Here is a 14,794-nt window from a genome sequence, read left to right as displayed (position 1 = left end):
TCGAGGATAACTACTCATAGATTATTCTCTATCGAGGATAACTACTCATAGATTATTCTCTATCGAGGATAACTACTCATAGATTATTCTCTATCGAGGATAACTTCTCGTAAATTATTCTCTATCAAAAATAACTTTTGATAAACTATCCTCTATCGAGGATAACTACTCATAAATTATTCTCTATCGAGGATAACTACTCATAGATTATTCTCTATCGAGGATAACTACTCATAGATTATTCTCTATCGAGGATAACTACTCATAGATTATTCTCTATCGAGGATAACTACTCATAGATTATTCTCTATCGAGGATAACTTCTCGTAAATTATTCTCTATCAAAAATAACTTTTGATAAACTATCCTCTATCGAGGATAACTACTCATAAATTATTCTCTATCGAGGATAACTACTCATAGATTATTCTCTATCGAGGATAACTACTCATAGATTATTCTCTATCGAGGATAACTTCTCGTAAATTATTCTCTATCAAAAATAACTTTTGATAAACTATCCTCTATCGAGGATAACTACTCATAAATTATTCTCTATCGAGGATAACTACTCATAGATTATTCTCTATCGAGGATAACTTCTCGTAAATTATTCTCTATCAAAAATAACTTTTGATAAACTATCCTCTATCGAGGATAACTACTCATAAGTTATTCTCTATCGAAGATAACTACTCATAGATTATTCTCTATCGAGGATAACTACTCATAGATTATTCTCTATCGAGGATAACTTCTCGTAAATTATTTTCTATCAAAAATAACTTTTGATAAACTATCCTCTATCGAGAATAACTACTCATAAATTATTCTCTATCGAAGATTAGCTTTTGCTAAACGATCCTCTACCGAGGATAATCTCTTGTAAACTATCCTCTATCGAGGATAACTTTTGATACATTACTCTATCGAGGATAACTTTTGATACATTATCCTCCGTAGAGGCGAGGCGTACTCGTAATTGACTTTTAAAATTCCAGCGCGATCCTAATATCCCCCGTGGAATGAAAGAGGAATTCAAAAGGGTCCCCTTTCGAGTATCTTTTTCTCCGGTTCCCGGTCGTTATAATATCAAAGTGTACGGTGTTATTACTCACGTGTGCTGTCGTAACGTATCCCGTTCAGCTCCTCGAGACAGGGTAACGTGGCCAGCGCGCCCGGGGCGGTTCTGGGCCAACACAGCAAAGAGTCCCAGCTAATTTCGCATCCCGGTTGCTCCTGCTCCTGTTTTCCAAGGGAGAGACGTTCCAGCTCCTCTTGGTGTTTCAGCTCGAGGCACCTGATCGCCTCCGAGTTTAGCGACTCGTTCAACTTGTTGATATAATTCAAAGCGTTCAGGACGTAATTCCCAGTGTCGAAGACTGTCTCGTTATCCAGAGCCCAGGCCATCTCCGACTGCAACGTGCCAACTGTCCCCAACAACGTAAATACCGACCCCTCGTACGACTTTCGAGCTAGAGTTCGTTCACTTTCGGTAACTCGCGGCAGGGGTGCAGAAAAAACACACACGCGTGTACACGAGCAAGTCCACGACAGACGGATACCAATCACCGTACCCCAAATCCCTTCTATCGAGTATCGCTCGCACACCTGACCTACGAAATTACTTACGCGTCCCTTTTCCCGCCCGAACGATTCCCAGGTACACGGACACGGTTTCGCAGTTTCTAACTTTCGCAGAAAAAAACAAAAACAAAATAAAAAAAATTCTCCAAGAGTTTCGCGCGACAAGCGGCCAAGCACGAAATTACCAAACTCTCGCAACGTTCCACGCTCCGGGGATTATTTACCCTCGTTGAACCCTTTTGCTTACGCGAAAAACACGAATCACCGTGCGCGACTCGCGCGCAAAGTTAGAATCCCCGATGTTTACACGAAAATTAAAGAACCGTGAAACGGGAATTGAACGAGGAACCGTGACGGAATTATATTTAATTTCTTTGCTTGGTATCGAGGGTGAGGTTGATTGCTCGGTGTCGAGGATGAAACACTATCCGTGGATGGTCGCAAGATGCGTTAACGAGACCCGTGAATCGATTTGGGATTTATTCACGCGGGTTTCGTCGGAGACGTATTTTCGGAGAATCGTGTCGTGGCTTTCGCGAGAGACTCGCGAGATCTAATGAGTTGCAAGATCGAGAGACTCGCGCCGAGTAGCTTAAACACTGTCTTGCGAATAGCTCGCTCCGAGAGTTAGACCCTATAATCGCGAGACACGCACCGTCTTTCGGTATGTTAATTCCCAGAGAGGCCTGAAACGAGCGAGAACGCTACAGACACTCTACCAAGGTACACTCTTTGCGTAAGTATAGTAGCTACTTGTTCTCTAGGACACGACAAGGAAAATTGTATTTTGACTCCTTTCCAAAGAACGGGTATTCGAATCCTCGTGTTCTCATCGATGAGCTCGGAACCTTCTCATCGATGTGTCTATTCCGTTCACGTATTTCTGAAAGGTCTTAATCCCGCGCAGGATATGTATTTTTTTTTCTTTTTTTTTGTTTTTTTTTTCTTTCTTTCACCCCTACCAGAACGCGCAATTATTTCGTTCGTATTCTTCGAGAAAAGGAGACCGTTCCACGGTCGCCCAGGGTTTTCGCCGGTAATGTCGGTGATCCCTTAAGATCCCTTCGCCATTAAAGGAGGGTTGGTTAATCCTCGAAGGCTCCTTTTCTCCTTTCGTCTGTGTGTCCAAGAATACGCGGCGGAGGTCAGGGACATTAGCGAAAGTATACCGCGATATGTTTAATTTCTCCGCGCTGCTCTTCTGGTCTCTCCCTTGATCTCTCCCTTGGTTTCTCCTTTGATCTCTCCCCTTTCCTTTGGTCTCTTCTCTAACCTCTTGTCTAGTCTCTCTTAGTTGACGTCTCCCTTGGTGTCTCTCCTGATCTCTTCTTTGGTATCTCCCTCAGTCTCTCCTCTGGTTTCTCCTCTAGTCTCTCCCTTGGTCTCTCCCTTAGTCTGTCCCTTGGTTTTTCCTCCAATCTCTCCTCTGTCTCTCCTCTAGTCTTTCCTAGTTAATATATCCTTTGGTCTCTCCCTTAGTTTCTCCCTTGGTTTTTCCTCCAATCTCTCCTCTGTCTCTCCTCTAGTCTCTCCTAATTAATATATCCTATGGTCTCTCCCTTGGTTTTTCCTCCAATCTCTCCTCTGTCTCTCCTCTAGTCTCTCCTAGTTAATACCTCCCTTGATATCTTCCTTGGTCTCTCCCTTAGTCTCTCCCTTGGTTTTTCCTCCAATCCCTGTTCCGTCTCTCCTCTAGTCTCTCCTAGTTAATATCTCCCTTGATATCTTCCTTGGTCTCTCCGTTGGTCTCTCCCTTGGACCCTCCCCGAGTCTCTCCCCCGGTCTCTCCCTTGTATTACTTGAAACGTGTCCAACAAAGTTCCGGACTCGTTATCGGATCGTTTTATCGAGCGTTACGGCTAATCGAATTTCAGCACACGGGATCACTCGCCATAACGACATCGCGCGATATCGTCGTTCGATGTTTCCCTAATCCAACCGAGAGGATCCCATCGGGGAGAGCCACGGTGCTCCGCGCGGGGTCTCTCCCTCGGATCCTTGGTAAGCCGTTAAATTCACGTGTAATTTCTACAAACGGGGTTAAATTGAAATCGACTCACGATGCCTGGAAGTCGTTCCCGTTAACAACGAGCGTGTAATTATTCGTCCAGAGGAGAATGCCCGCCGGGCAACGTTTACGCGCGATTCCTCGGGATTCCCGTACGGAGCGCACTCGAATCTGAACAAACGTTCAACAACTGGCTATCGATACCTACCACCGGGATGAAACGTCGGTTATCGAGCCACCGACGGCGCGATATCCAACACTTGGAACGTTCAACGTACCAAGTTTCTCCTCCTATTGTCTTTGAAAACCACGATCGTCGGAACTTGTCCGTGAGCGACAAACAAAGGCTCCTTTCTCCGCCCGTTTGTCGACTACGGATCGCTTTGCATTTCGATGCACCCGTGGAATCAAATTCTCCCCGTCCCTAACGTTTGGAACACTTTCGAAGTTTCGATCGACGAACCAGCCCAGTCAGCTTTGATATCCACCTATCTCCGTTCCCGCTCGTCGACATTAATAGCACCTGGACAAAGGTTATCGTTCCCCGTTTTCTTGGCCGGGTAGTCCTCTCCCGGAGATTGGGCCTGTGCAACTTCGGTTCCTTTATAATCACTGCTTAACGACTTCCGTAAACAAGTTTCGAAGCTCGGCCGAGTTCGCCTGTATGTTAACTCGAGCACGGGATCTCCCCGTTAAGCCTTTCAGAATCCCGATTTTCCCGCTATCTTGGCTGTCGTCGTCCACCCCCTCCTGGGGTAAATTGAATTTCAAAACCACGCACGGGGTGTTCTTTCCACGTAGCACAATACCCGAGAACGAATTTCCATTACAGTCGTGTCACTGTCTACCGAACGATGACGCGTACATCTATTTCTAGTTTAAGTGCACTCGCGGATCCTCGAATCCTGGCGCGACTTGAACCGACTTGTACCATCAACAGCACTCGAACATTCTACGTTTACCATGAAAACGTTCCTTCGCGTTTGCGGGTTAAAAGGTAGCGATTCCTTCGCGAGTTTATTTTCTCACAGATCCTCGGTTAATACCCATGAGAACAGGATCGTTCGTTCCAACCGAATGGCTTCTAATTGCTTCCAATCCAGTTCACGGTGTGTCGATAGACACCAGGGTCTCCCTATACGTTAGGTAGAGGAGAAACGACCGTAACGATTGGTTATCGTTGCTGCCTATCTGTCTACCGGCGAGCGGTGACACGCGACTGCCAGCGGCACGTGCTCCGAGCGGTGGGCAGACCTCCTCCAGGAGGACCGGCGCGTAAGCCTCGAGGAAGCTGCGTGGCGAGAAACGCGCGAGTCGCTTCGTGCAACGTAACAGACGACGAGACGTACTCCTGACCACCTACTCGGGTCAGGTCTGTCAACCTACGTGGGAAACGCGATGCACGGCACCGATATGGATTTTCGTGCGTACCAGGAACCGACGTGGCTGACACAGCTTGCCCACCGTGTGTGCACAACGTGGAAGAGCATGCGCCACCATCGGCGCGTTTACTCTGGGCTCACTCCCCGACGATTACACCTTTCCCTGTCTCACCTGGGCTGTACAAAGGGTGTGTTACCCTTACTCTCCTCGCGATTGTTTCGCTTTATTTGCAGCTACGGTCCCCTACTTCGCTTACTCCGTTTCGGGTGTATCGACTCGCTGATAGGGTCACCGACCCTCCTCTACACAATTTTACGTCGTTCGCGTATTTCGATCTTTGAGCTTTGTCGCTTCGGTGAAATTCTTTCTTATTTTTTATTCCCGTAGGAATTAATATTCTCGGTCAGGGATGAGGAACATTGGATATCGAGACGATCCTGGTGTTCTGATTTCCTTGTTTTCGTAGTCTAGGTATTTGTTTTATCGGAGGAGCATCAAGGTAGAATTAAACCTGCGTCAGTACTGCCTCTACCGATTCTAGTAGAATCTTTCTTATTTTTTATTCCCGTAGGAATTAATATTCTCGGTCAGGGATGAGGAACATTGGATATCGAGACGATCCTGGTGTTCTGATTTCCTTGTTTTCGTAGTCTAGGTATTTGTTTTATCGGAGGAGCATCAAGGTAGAATTAAACCTGCGTCAGTACTGCCTCTACCGATTCTAGTAGAATCTTTCTTATTTTTTATTCCCGTAGGAATTAATATTCTCGGTCAGTGACGAGGAACATCGGATATCGAGACGATCCTGGTGTTCTGATTTCCTTGTTTTCGTAGTCTAGGTATTTGTTTTATCGGAGGAGCATCAAGGTAGAATTAAACCTGCGTCAGTACTGCCTCTACCGATTCTAGTAGAATCGGTATCTTCGATCCTGTCACGTTACTCGCGTTGTACCTAGTGCGTGTTCTCACTGTCGAGAATCAGATCGATATTATCACTCACTGTCGAGGAGTGCGTCGAATATTGGGTTAAGGAGAATCAGCAAGGAGACATCACACTTTGATCTTAGCTGTACGGTGCAGTTTGATCTCGTTATCCAGGGTTTGCTGCGAACTTCTGACTAGATCTACGTCTCTCCAGTCTGTTTCTTCGAGCAGTTTTTTTTCCATTCGAACAATAGGTGTCAGGGTCGGTACAACGAGCCTACAGTTTGTATTGTTCGCTCTATCGTCTTCCTCGGGATTAACGAGCCCTGTTTGCGACTCTGTTTCGTTCTCTCGTTTATCGTATAATTCTCCAAAGCCCCTTTAAAGCTTCCTTATTTTATTCACCCAGCCTTTTTCCAACCAACTCGGTATCTTTCGCTCTTTTAATTCGTTGTCTCTGTCTCGGTGATTTCACATTCCTCGATTCCCTGACCCAGACATTTTCCTCTTCCCTTCAACAACGTTTCAGTTCCTGTAACATGTCTTTTTCCTTTTCTCTGAGAAACACGATTCTCGGAGATCTAAAACGACGTATCCATCTCGGCATGCACGGTCGCTCTATCGTCTCTTTCAAGATTGATGAACCTTGTTCGTGACTCCGTTACGCATTCTCTATAGTTCGTTGTACTCACCGTGTCCCCATCTTTCGGTCATGTTGTACACGCTTCCCTTGTTTCGTCGATTTCCATATTTCCATTCCGTCATCTCACTGCTTCTCGTATCTTCTCGATCCGGTTACTCGAACTATTTCATCGTACTCGTGTCCCTTCCTCTTAACCTCGACTATTCCCCGCTTTCTTGTAAAATCGGTCTAGGTCTCTGTACTTTAGCTTCTCCCGGTCTCTTTTGTACCGGTACGGCCATCAGGTTCGGTACGACGATATTAGATCAACGTGCACTCTCCACGTAAAAATTGCACAACGTGGAGTTCTACCAGGAAGTCGAGAGCACCGGAGCGTTTCAACTGGAAAAAATAAGACCAACGTGAAATTACCAGCGAAGTAACGAACTGGGGATGCAAACGATTTCGGTGTCCGGTGTACGATACAATCAACGGAGCGTAAAGATATCGCACAACTACGAAAAAAATATTAATCCTTTCGTTACCAGATATCCTCGCGTTACAATATCGTTGTTGCGACTCCACGACGAGATATCTCGCGTTACAATGTCGCTCGTGCGACCTTATTGGGCGAGATATCACGCGTATCTTTTTATTAAACGAGGGAATCTTTTTCGTTCGAAATTTTCCGGTTAAAAAATCCATTTGAGAGACTCTTTTTGGTTGACTGAAGGGGAACCGAAAACTATGTGTAAGGAATAGATTGTACATTGTTGCGAATCTTTTATTTTGAATTTTCAAACCGCGCGAAACACTCGAACGTGTTGTTAATGGTTGACGCGAAAGGACAGAATTATTTATCCGTTATTTGTCTCGAAATATTCATCCACTTTCGTTTAATCTATTTTATTTTCTCTCGTCGTTCTCCATTCTCTCGAAATTTGATTACACTCTACTGTACCGGATACTTTCGTTCCTTTTCGTTCTCTTTCAATGTTCAGATACCGAGCTTTAATTTTTCCTACGTCCTTTAACGTAACTTTCCGCCAAAGTTAACGAAACGTTCGAAAAACTACCCTCACGATTCTTCCAACCGTTTCATCGTCCCAGATCACCTTCTCGCCGCACTATTTTTCAAACTGCCGGGAAATAAAAGGCGGATATATACGCCATCGAGTTTATACTCTGGCTCGTTCTCGTTCTTCGCGTGCAATATTTTCCCTGCCATTGGAATAGGAATACTCGAACGGCTGTAACCTTCCTATCGGTCGATTGATTTCACCCTTTACTACCACCGTGGCGGTACTCTTCCCTCTTCTACTTCTTTAATCAGCATCTGCTTTGTTATGCCAATTTCACGGATTATCCGCAATGATCGTCGAAGTACTACTTCAGATAAGAGTGCATTCCAATTCTTTACTTGAATCAAATTCTTTCGTTTCTTATTTGTGTAAAATCGATCTTTTTTTAGAAACGTTTCTTTATTGGTCTGGAACACAAAATTCTTAAATTCTTTCATTTCTCATTTGTGTAAAATCAATCTTTTTTGAGAAACGTTTTTTTATTGGTCTAAATCAGAGAACTCTTTTATTTCTTATTTGTGTAAAATCGATCTTTTCTCAGAAACGTTTCTCTATTGGTAGATCACAAAATTCTTTCATATCTCAAATTTGTAAAATCGATCTTTTTTTAGAAATGTTCTTCTATTGGTCTAAATCACAAAATTCTTTCGTTTCTCATTTGTGTAAAATCGATTTTTCTTTTAGAAACGTTTCTTTATTGGTATAAATCACAAAATTCTTTCACTTCTCATTTGTGTAAAATCGATCTTTTTTGAGAAACGTTTCTCTATTAATTTGGAGCACAAAATTCTTTCATTTCTTATTTGTGTAAAATCGATCTTTTTTTAGAAACGTTTCTCTATTTGTAGATCAGAAAATTCTTTCATATTTCAATTTTGTAAAATCGATCTTCTTTTAGAAATGTTCTTCTATTGGTCTGGATCACAAAATTCTTTCGTTTCTCATTTGTGTAAAATCGATCTTTTTTTAGAAATGTTTCTCTATTGGTCTGGATCACAAAATTCTTTCGTTTCTCATTTGTGTAAAATCGATTTTTCTTTTAGAAACGTTTCTTTATTGGTCTGGATCACAAAATTCTTTCATTTCTCATTTGTGTAAAATCGATCATTTTTTAGAAATGTTCCTCTATTGGTAGATCACAAAATTCTTTCATATCTCAAATTTGTAAAATCGATCTTTTTTTAGAAATGTTCTTCTATTGGTCTAGATCACAAAATTCTTTCATATCTCAAATTTGTAAAATCGATCTTTTTTGAGAAATGTTTCTCTATTAATTTGGAGCACAAAATTCTTTCGTTTCTTATTTGTGTAAAATCGATCTTTTTTTAGAAACGTTTCTCTATTGATAGATCACAAAATTCTTTCGTATCTCAATTTTGTAATATCGATCTTTTTTTAGAAATATTCCTCTATTAATCTAGATCACAAAATTCTCTCATATCTCATTTTTGTAAAAATCGATCATTTTTTAGATAATATTGAAAATGTTGATTACAATAGCTACATTTTTTTACATCGAAAGAGAAACGACTCTACTTGGATGAAAAGTGCAAATTTACCTCGAAACACTAATTGAACAACTCTTGTAATTCGATCCTTTTTTTATTCTTAACGAGATCGGTGGAATCGCATCGTGGGGAATCGTAACTCGAAAAATTCGCGCAGCTACTCGAGTCGTGTACAAATGCGTCTTCAAAGTTTTACGTTTATAGCTTCTCCGGTTGCCTTGAAAAGAATTCTCGAAAATTGTGTAATTTCCAGCGCTCCGAGCATTATAGAACGCATCCTTAAGCGTCGGGGGATTTTCACTGAACTCCGTACGTGCGTGGGCCGACCTGTGACTTTTAACGTAGAGCAATTCTCACGACTGATCTTCGCATCCCAGCACGTCGGGCAAGTTTTCTAATGTATCCGATATGTAAACTGTGGCGTCACTATCCATAGAATATGTGATTTTTATTTACGTGTGATTTCGTTTCACAGATCTCCGTACGTGCGTGGGCCGACCTGTGACTTTTAACGTAGAGCAATTCTCTCGACTGATCTTCGCATCCCAACACGTCGGGCAAGTTTTCTAATGTATCCGATATGTAAACTGTGGCGTCACTATCCATAGAATATGTGATTTTTGTTAACGTGTGATTTCGTTTCACAGAACTCCGTACGTGCGTGGACCGATCTGTAACTTTTAACGTAGAGCAATTGAGAAAAGATCAGCAATGACTCATCTTCGTATCCCAATAGGTCGAGCAAGTTTTTTAATATATCTGATATGAGTATATTAAAATTGTGGCGTTACTTTTCGTAGAATATGTGATTTCATTAATGTGTGATTTTATTAATGTGTGATTTCGTTTCACAGAACTCCCTACGTGCGTGGACCAATCTGTAACTTTTAACGTAGAGCAATTGAGAAAAGATTAGTAATGACTCATCTTCGCATCCCAATAGGTCGAGCAAATTTTTTAATATATCTAATATGGGTATATTAAAATTGTGGCATTATTTTCCATAGAATATGTAATTTCATTAACGTGTAATTTCATTAACGTGTAATAATCATTAACGTGTAATTTCATTAACGTGTGATTTCATTAATGTGTGATTTCATTAATGTGTGATTTTATTAATGTGTGATTTCGTTTCACAGAACTCCGTACGTGCATGGACCGATCTGTAACTTTTAACGTAGAGCAATTGAGAAAAGATCAGCAATGACTCATCTTCACATCCCAATAGGTCGAGCAAGTTTTCTAATATATCCAATATATAAACTGTGACATTACTTTCCCATAGAAAAATGTGAAACTGACAAATTTGTCAAGTACAGTAACAGGGATGACGAGAAACAAACAAGTTTCATTTAGTTTCCTATTGGAACAATTTTCCAACTTTCGTATATTAATTGTACGTACTTTTACGTATTTTAATATACATAATTCATTTTATCGTGCTCTTTTACTTTCTTTAATTATCGTTGTAGGCTGGTTCCGTTCCAACTTATACGATAAATTAATAACATAAAATAACCTTCGTGTCCCATTCAATTATAAATTTTCAAAAGTTGCACCGAATAAAACAGAATTGTTCGAAGTTCCCTTGCACATTTCGCGAACAAACGATTCAATTTTGAATTCCGTTAGTCTGCCTGAGAAGTTGTCGCAATCAAATCTGAAACCAGTGACAACTTCTCGGGGAACGATTTATATTCCATCTCCGTTGTAAAAACAAACCGTGGAAGTAAAATTCGTTCCATATTTTTTTTTATTAATTAAAAAAAAAAAAAAAAAAGAATCCCGTACTCGGTCCGCGGGACACTCTGCGCATCGGACAATATTCCGTTCGGTGGAGAATTTTGCATCGTTCCTGCGCGCGACGTACACGCGTTTACGTTTACAGAGATACTCGTTTGCGCGACGAAATATCTGTTTCAACTCGATTGCTTTGTTATTCTGGCTTCGCGCGGATCGGCGCAAATAGAGCACCACGTTCGTTGCCGATTGAAAAATTTATCGTCCGATACTACAATCGATTTTACACCTGCGAGGTGTTTCATCGTTCGATCCGCGTTTCCAGCCATTCGAATGAATAATCGTCGAAGAAAAGGGCGGTCGCTAAGGGTGGTTCCACGAACTCGAAACGGAGCGGTTAGTAAAAGACGAGAATTACGGTAAATCGCGTAACATACTTCTCCGGAGTAGGTAAGTTTGAGCAAACACCCGATTCTCCCCTCGAAATTCACCAAACGATGCGAAAAATGGTGTCTAAATAATTTCGAAGCGTTCGAACCACGAAATTTACGAATTAGCAATCGTTGGTCTTCTCGTACCCCATGAATCAATTCTTTCGATTGGTTTTCATCTCTATTGGGCCTTAGTATTTTAAATGAACTTCTTTCTCGAAAACTAAACGCGATATTACTTTAAACAAAATTTAAACTGTCAAAATATTGGAATATCCAATACAAAATATTGGAAGAGTAATTATCATAAATAGGGGTAGTTTTCTTTCAGATACCTCGTTGTGTCTTTTAAGAACTTCATGAAACAATGACTGTGTAATCTTAAAATAATTCTCGTCAGTTTGATTTACACTGTATTCTCTAAATGAATCTAATTTGTGATTGTTTCAAAAATAATACTTCCGCGTAAAAACACAAATTTCATTCCTCTGTAACCGGTTAACAAAGTATTTCGAAGCTGGAGAATAAAATTTTTTTTGATATTCTTCGCCCATTTTACGCGCAGCGATAAATTCGGTACCTTCTGGCCATCCCGTATAATTTGTACGAGGGTACACGTTAATCTCATCTGCATAAATGCGACGAATTACCGTGCAGGTGGAAAAAAGAAAATATTCTCGAAATACGGGCACACGTTGCCGTAAGTTCGCGCTATAAATTCACTAATGAACGTTAGATGCGTTAGCGAGTGCGTGGAATTTTACGCGGTACGTTATTTCGACCTACACGTTAAGAGCAAAAGTCGACCGAGCGAAGAAACGAAAACGGGACGCGGTGTTAATGGTGTATTTCAAGAGGGTTGCGTGCTGAACGACGAAAGTTCGAGATAACGCGTGATAAAGATGGACGATAAACCTTAAGAAGTCACGCGTTCCCTTTTTTCCCCCCGTGCCTGTGCCAAGGTTTCATTTTTAGGAGGGGGATCGATTGAAAATAATCTCGACGGTATGAGCACGGTTGAGAATTCCGAGGATAAATCTGTTTGACCGTGGAGGGCGATCTGAAACGAATATCGAAGAATTTTTCGACCGTGCGATACCGTCACGAACGGGGGAAAAAAAAGAGAGGAAAAAAAAAAAGAAAAAAAAATGTACGTTCAACGTACATCCGAAAATCGACATCGACGGGAATGAAACTGACGGATTAACTTACTTTCCCGACTATCAACAATCGAAATACAGCTGGATAGACAGATTTTTATTTTAGCTAGATTTTCATTCCTGCAAAAAGTATCTTGTTCCTGAACAAATTTCGGATAGAATTACGCGTGTATGTATATATATATATTTTTTTCTTTTTTTTTTTTATCGTAGAATCAATTTTATATTCTACGGGTTAGCTTATCTTTTTCGCCGCCAACAACCGAAATAAAGTCTCTCGCGTCTCCTAATATTAATTCGCGAACTCTTATCGAAATGTAAATCTCCGTATCAGGAAGAAAAACTGGGTTACGTTGACTACCACTCGCAACGTATGATTTAAAACAACCTGTATATCTCTGTCAAGGTTAATTTGCGAGCAGATGTTAATTTAATATTTCTGGTTCGTTTCTTGGAGAAATTAGTAACCTCGACTCCTATTAAATATCAAATTATTTCTTTTCGAAATTTATTGCCAAGAATTGAATACTGACAATTACATGGAATTTTTGTTTTTTTATTTAGATCACCCTGTATAGAAGGATCCTCTCCTCTTGACATTTTATTATTTGTCGAACCTTACGGAATCGTTATTTTCGTATCAATTTATTTTTAACGAACGACAAATATAGTCGAAACTGAACTGATAGAAAATATGAATCGAAGACAGAAGAATGTTTAATACAATGTTGAAATCTGATACCCTTTGGTATTATTGCGTAAATACTTTTCAATTTCCCCGTTCCATCGATTCTCAATATTTGCAGCGACAATGAATATTGCACGAAAGATAAATAAATCAGAAATCTATTAAATCGGTGATCATATTTGCTCCTACTGTAGCACAACGTGATCAACGTGGAAATAAAAATTGGAATAAAAATAATATTTGTTGCGCTTGGCGAGGATTGTGCGAAAAAAAATCATCGAGAGTATGATTTTCCACGTTTTACTGAAAAATGGAATATTTTTGTATTCGCGTTTCTCTTCGATGTAAAATTTACTTTCACGGTGTAATATAGTATTCTCGATGAGCAGGATATTGAAACATCTGAGATTAATTTACCTCGAAAGAAGTTCATGTCAATAACGTTGGAATCAAAATGATTTGTGTCCTGAACGACGCATATCGGTCAAGTCTTAATTAAACTCTTCATTACGTTCACCATGTACGGCGAGTGCACCGTGAGGAATACATTGTAAACGACAGTTGTCTAATAAACCGACTCTCCCAATGGACACGAAATTGTCATGAAAATTTTAATAAAAAGTAGTACCCATCAATTCCAATAAAATATTTAAGAGAATGCTTGAATATACCATACCATAGAAATCATTGATAATTAAACCTAATATTATATATCATAATTTATACATTAAGAATTAAACAATGAATAGAAAATGTAACAATTAATTTTACTACAGTCAAATACCTATCAATGGCAATAAAGTATTTAAAAGAATACTTGAATATATCATAACGTAGGAATCATTGATAATTAAACCTAATATTATATATCATAATTTAAACATTAAGAATTAAACAATGAATAGAAAATGTAACAATTAATTTTACTACAGTCAAATACCTCTCAATGGCAATAAAGTATTTAAAAGAATACTTGAATATATCATAACGTAGAAATCAATGGTAATTAAACCTAATATTATATATCATAATTTAAACATTAAGAATGAAATAATAAATAAAAAAAGTAACAATCAATGTTACTACAGTCAAATACATATCAATGGCGATAAAATATTTAAAAGAATACTTGAATATACTATACCATAGGAATCAATGGTAATTAAACCTAATATTATTGTATATCACAATTTAAACATTAAGAATGAAATAATAAATAAAAAAGTAACCATTCGAGTACATATCGTCTATAGTTTATAATTTGAACACTGTGGAAACCTGATCATTATCCAAAGAATTTACCTACGACTCATAAATTACCACAATCGTATACAATGTTCGACAATACTACCACTTAATTGCAATTGTTCCAAAGGACTCGTCGATCGTGAAAAATAACAATAAATACTTCTTAAAGTGGTCGAAAATAAATCGTCAAAAATAATAATAAATACTTCTTAAAGTGGTCGAAAATAAATCGTCAAAAATAATAATAAATACTTCTTAAAATGGTGATAATCTCTCGGAGCATACTAAACAAGATTGTCAAATTTCATTAACACCAATTAAACAGCAAGATTGGATAATTGCTAGGTTGCTCGAGGTAGATGGTAAACAATTGTCTGCATTCCTCGCGAAGGAATCGCGGCTCACCGAGA

The 14,794-nt window shown here is 39.7% G+C and overlaps 1 protein-coding gene across 6 annotated transcripts in view; it reads right to left on the bottom strand.

Moving 5' to 3' along the window:
• Dh44-r1 (Diuretic hormone 44 receptor 1) overlaps positions 1–14,794 on the bottom strand; it is a 124,133-nt gene that overhangs the window by 99,243 nt on the left and 10,096 nt on the right. For all 6 annotated transcript variants that reach the window (XR_012991074.1, XM_076304365.1, XM_076304367.1 and 3 more), the window contains exons 2-3: positions 6,595–6,926; positions 1,119–1,430 (exon numbers count right to left, since the gene is read on the bottom strand). Coding sequence is in view for 5 of the 6 variants with exons in the window: in XM_076304365.1 (XP_076160480.1) it covers positions 1,119–1,430; positions 6,595–6,667 (385 nt within the window). In the remaining variant the exon portion in view is untranslated. The remainder of the gene's footprint in view (positions 1–1,118; positions 1,431–6,594; positions 6,927–14,794) is intronic.

Source organism: Ptiloglossa arizonensis, chromosome 2 (genome assembly GCF_051014685.1).
Source record: "Ptiloglossa arizonensis isolate GNS036 chromosome 2, iyPtiAriz1_principal, whole genome shotgun sequence".
Taxonomy (NCBI): Eukaryota; Metazoa; Arthropoda; class Insecta; order Hymenoptera; family Colletidae; genus Ptiloglossa; species Ptiloglossa arizonensis.
The sequence above is the reverse complement of the archived record's forward strand: the minus strand, read 5'-3'. Positions and strand labels throughout refer to the sequence as shown.